General features: G+C 36.5%; 1 protein-coding gene across 1 annotated transcript in view; it reads right to left on the bottom strand.

Moving 5' to 3' along the window:
• LOC108774886 (uncharacterized) overlaps positions 1-374 on the bottom strand; it is a 12,419-nt gene extending 12,045 nt beyond the window's left edge. Inside the window, exon 1 of the mRNA XM_018541115.1 lies at positions 125-374. Within this exon, the coding sequence (XP_018396617.1) occupies positions 125-374 (250 nt within the window). The remainder of the gene's footprint in view (positions 1-124) is intronic.
• Between the last annotated feature and the right edge of the window lie 4,048 nt (positions 375-4,422).

The following is a 4,422-nucleotide window of genomic DNA, read 5'->3' as shown; positions in this document are numbered from 1 at the left end:
ATATCACGAAACTGATGCATCCCAAAACCAGTACACATAAAGTGCACAAACATAACACAAAATTGTCCACATACATCAGAGGTGTTACTTTGAAATTGTTGAGTGTTGTAAAATAAGGTTTTACAGTTTTTTCTATAGTGGGCGAGATGCTGTGGGATGATAGGTGGTAACCCGTAGCTGTCGAAATAGTGTCCGACGCCGTCCCGTCCGACGTACATAGCGACCCAATGTGTTCCAGGTTTTGTATGGTCGTCAGTATTAGCGATAATAGCAGCAGGTTTACCCCAAAACGTAGGTATCTCGTCCGCAGCATAAACGCCTATAGTATCGCAGGGTATGTTTTGTAAAGCAGCCCATAATTGCAAACTATTCATAGCCACCAAGAATTTTCAAGAGAATTATTTTCTTCTTCTTTTGTATTATGACTATTATCGCGGTTATACCACGTCATAGAAAACGATAGAGATGGAGGCGACAATGGTGTTGACAAAGATGCAGAATCCAGAAAGGCGTAATCTTTAATCCACTTTCTTATCCGCAATGCATTATTTAAAGCACATGTATATTCCCGATTATTTGTCTTGATTTTTATACTATGGATGAGGCACGTTTGCTTTAACTGCGGTAATTGATGAAATGGTGGACATTTCTCCTCTTCTTCTAAATTTATAATGTTTCTACTTGTAATACGATGGAGAAAAGCTGATTTATCTCGGCCTCTTATGAATATTCGGTTCGTAAATTGTGCAATTGTCCTCAAATATCGACATAAGTTTTTGTATGGTGTTTCTCCTTCAAACCATTCAATACCATGGAAATTTTTACTGAGCCAATTGTTTTGAACGGGTTGATAGCTCGGTAAAGGAGTATGGTTGTGCAATAATCCAATGAGCGCAATGGTCGTTATTTATGGAGACAATAGCAACTTCTTTTGGAAAAAAATCTTCCTCCGTATTCTTGAATCCTTGTATATCAATAACGATATTCATATTTATAATTGTAAATGCGAGAAAGATATATATATATGAATAACTGGTAGTAATAGTGTAGTGTATACACTCAAGAACTAGTGCCGACTGATGATTGAAGTTATATGCTCATAACGTTTAAGCTTTTCGTTTCTATAATATCCGTTCCTATAATGCTTGTTCCCGAAGTTCTTTTTCCTATAATGCCTATATTAGTATCAAGTTTCATCTGCGTTGAATATTTGCATAGCCTACTACGAATTCTCTCTCTCTCTCTCTCGTTCTTAACCACCATAGTCTACAATCACCTGTCTTGATGCATCAATCTCCATAATATCAGGAGACGCGGTAGCGTCTCTGGCCATGTTCAAAAACTCTGAGACGCTATCAGGAGACGCGGTAGCGTCTCCGGCCATGTTCAAAAACTCTGAGACGCTACAAGTCTCTTATCCCGAACCAACAAAGTCCATTCTTGGGAGGTGCATAATTACTAAAATATAAAAAATTTTGAATCGAACGTTATATATCCTAAAAGGCGGCATCGCCACGAGTAATTTGAGCCAAAAAAATTTTAAATCGGTCAAGCCGTTCTGGAGATATAAGCGGTCGAAAAGTGGTGATTTTAATGAAAAATTAAGGAACGTCTCCTTCTTCTCCTTCTCCTTCTTCTCTGTCCGCATTTTTAATCTTTCCAACATCCTTTCTCACCTTTCACTCGCACCTCCACCATCTTTGGCCCAACGAACCTTCTCCACTCGCCCCTCCCCCTCCCTCTACCACCCACTCCCGCCATCCCTCTTTCGCCGTAATTTACACTTTCTCGTTATTATAACTTTTTAACATCCTCTCTCACCTTTCACTCGCACCTCCACCATCTTCGGCCCACAGGACCTCCTCCACCCGCTCCTCCCCCTCCCCCTACCACCCACTCCCGCCATCCCTCTCTTTCGCCGTAATTTACACTTTCTCGTTATTACAACTTTTTAACTTCCTCTCTCATCTTTCACTCGCACCTCCACCATCTTCGATATTACTATGAAAAGCAACTGTTTTACATTTATTTAAAAATTTTATTTTATATATGCGATTACGTTTGACGAATAAAGAATAAATGTGTAAAATTGACGCGTTAATATTACACGGTTAGTGAAAGCAGCCTTGGGGATTGTTTTGATGTGCAAGGGCGGACACGGGTCGCACGTCACCCCCTCACCCGGCTCACCGATAATAAACCGTGCTGTTATCATTTAAATATGTTATTGTTTTAAGTTCTACTGACTGCTGACCGATATGACGCATATTTAAAACTATCGCAGAACTATCAAGAGTTAAATAGTATTAATATATTACCACGAAAAGTAACTGATTAATAATTATAGTTGCTAGTACAAAATGAACATACGTAAAGTGTATGTAACTTTCGGCCGATTTTCGAATCGCCTCCGCTTTCCCCTGCACCCCTCATCTCATTAAATACGTATATATTTTAAATAAAATTATTTTAAATACTCCCGACTGCTAACTGGTATGATATTTAAACCAATCGACTGTCATGAGACATTTTGACTGCACGCGGAGCGTTGAGGGGGACAGTGCAACTTTTGGTTAATCATTTACTTCTAGTTATTATATATTGACCGATATTCTAATTTTTAATTGTGTCTAAAGCGGCTAAGTATTTTATTGTATTCTTTTTCTTTAGAAATTCACATTATAATTTTTATGTACTTACGAATTGACTCTCATTGTCCTTCACCTTGTTTTAATTATTAAATTGTAATATATTACCACGAAAAGTAACTGATTATTAATTATTAAAGTTGCCAATACAAAGTGGACATACGTAAATTGTATTCGACTGTCATGGGACATTTCGACTACCCGCAGAGCGGTGAGGGGGACAATGCAACATTTGGTTGATTTTCGAATCGCCTCCGTCTATATTTCGCTGTCCCTCTCACATCAACGCACCGCGCATAATATATTACCAGGAAAAATTACCGTTTTTCATTTATTTAATAATTTTGACTTTTTTGTTTTATAATATGCAATCGCGTTAACGAAAAAAAATTAATATGTTGTTATAAATCTGACGTGTCAATATTAGACGGTTAGTGAAAGCAGCCTTGGGGATTGTTATCAAAACAACACATCAAATGGAAGGGCGAATGCGAGTCGCACGTCCCCCCCGCGCCAGGCTCACCGATAAACCGTGCAGTCATCATTTAAATACATATTAAATAAAATTATTATTTTAAATACTACCGACTGCTGACCGATATGACGTACATATATTTAAAACTATCGCAGTACTATCACGAGTTAAATTGTTAATATATTACCACGAAAAGTAACTGATTATTAATTAAAGTGGCTAGTACAAAGTGAATATACAAAAAGTGTACGTAACTTTCGGCCGATTTTCGAATCGCCTCCGCTTTCCGCTGTACCCCTCACCACATATTTAATACATATTAAATACATATATACATATTTGTAATATATATTTTAAATAATAAAATTATTTTAAATACTCCCGACTGTTGACTGGTATAAAAAACATTAAATAAGCTTTGAAAACTTATTTAAAATAAAAATTACCATTTTTATTAAAACATCTGTTTTAAATAACTTAATTTTTTAAAAATGAAAGTGGTAAAGAACGTTTAATCCTTTACAGAATTAAATTTAAAGAGTTAATTACATAACTGGTACTCAGTCCTTCATTTTTTAAATAGTTTTTTATAGGCTATAGTAATTTGACTTTAAATTATTTAAAACAGTGAAATCTAACCAATTAGTATTTTATCGCTTTGAAATGTGATTTGAACAGCACGAATCGTTTAATTAATATGATAATGTAATAATATAATGCACCGAAGATATACCTACGATATCACAATAAATAAAAATATATTGTCCGAAGTCGACACGTTAATTAATACGCCTCCGCCTCGCTTTCGCTATCCCCCTCACCTCACCGCTCCGCGCGTAGAACAATGACATTCGATCATCGTGGAGCATTTGGACTGCACGTGGTGAGATGAGGAGGGGAGGGTTGGGCAAATGCAACTTTCAGCTGATTTTCGAATCGCCTTCGTCTAGCTTTCGCTGTTCCCCTCACCTCACCGCACCGAGCGCAGAACAATACCATTCGACTGTCATGGGACATTTCGACTGCACGCGGAGCGGTGAGGAGGAAAATGCAATTTTTGGCTGATAACATATTGCGGAAATTTTTTAGAAAACTGTAATATGCAAATTGTAATCTATTTTAATTGTATGTATGTATGTTCATTTTGAATTTGTACCTTGAATGATCTATTAGTTACTTTTCGTGGTACATATTCAACATAGAAAATATACTTTATGTATGTTGCAGTTATTTTCTAGAACACTGTAATATTTTTATTGTAATCTGTTTGACTTATATGTAGGTATGTTCATTTTGAAT

Source organism: Cyphomyrmex costatus, unplaced genomic scaffold, assembly GCF_001594065.2.
Source record: "Cyphomyrmex costatus isolate MS0001 unplaced genomic scaffold, Ccosl1.0 scaffold2753, whole genome shotgun sequence".
In the NCBI taxonomy this organism is placed as follows: domain Eukaryota; kingdom Metazoa; phylum Arthropoda; class Insecta; order Hymenoptera; family Formicidae; genus Cyphomyrmex; species Cyphomyrmex costatus.
The sequence above is the reverse complement of the archived record's forward strand: the minus strand, read 5'-3'. Positions and strand labels throughout refer to the sequence as shown.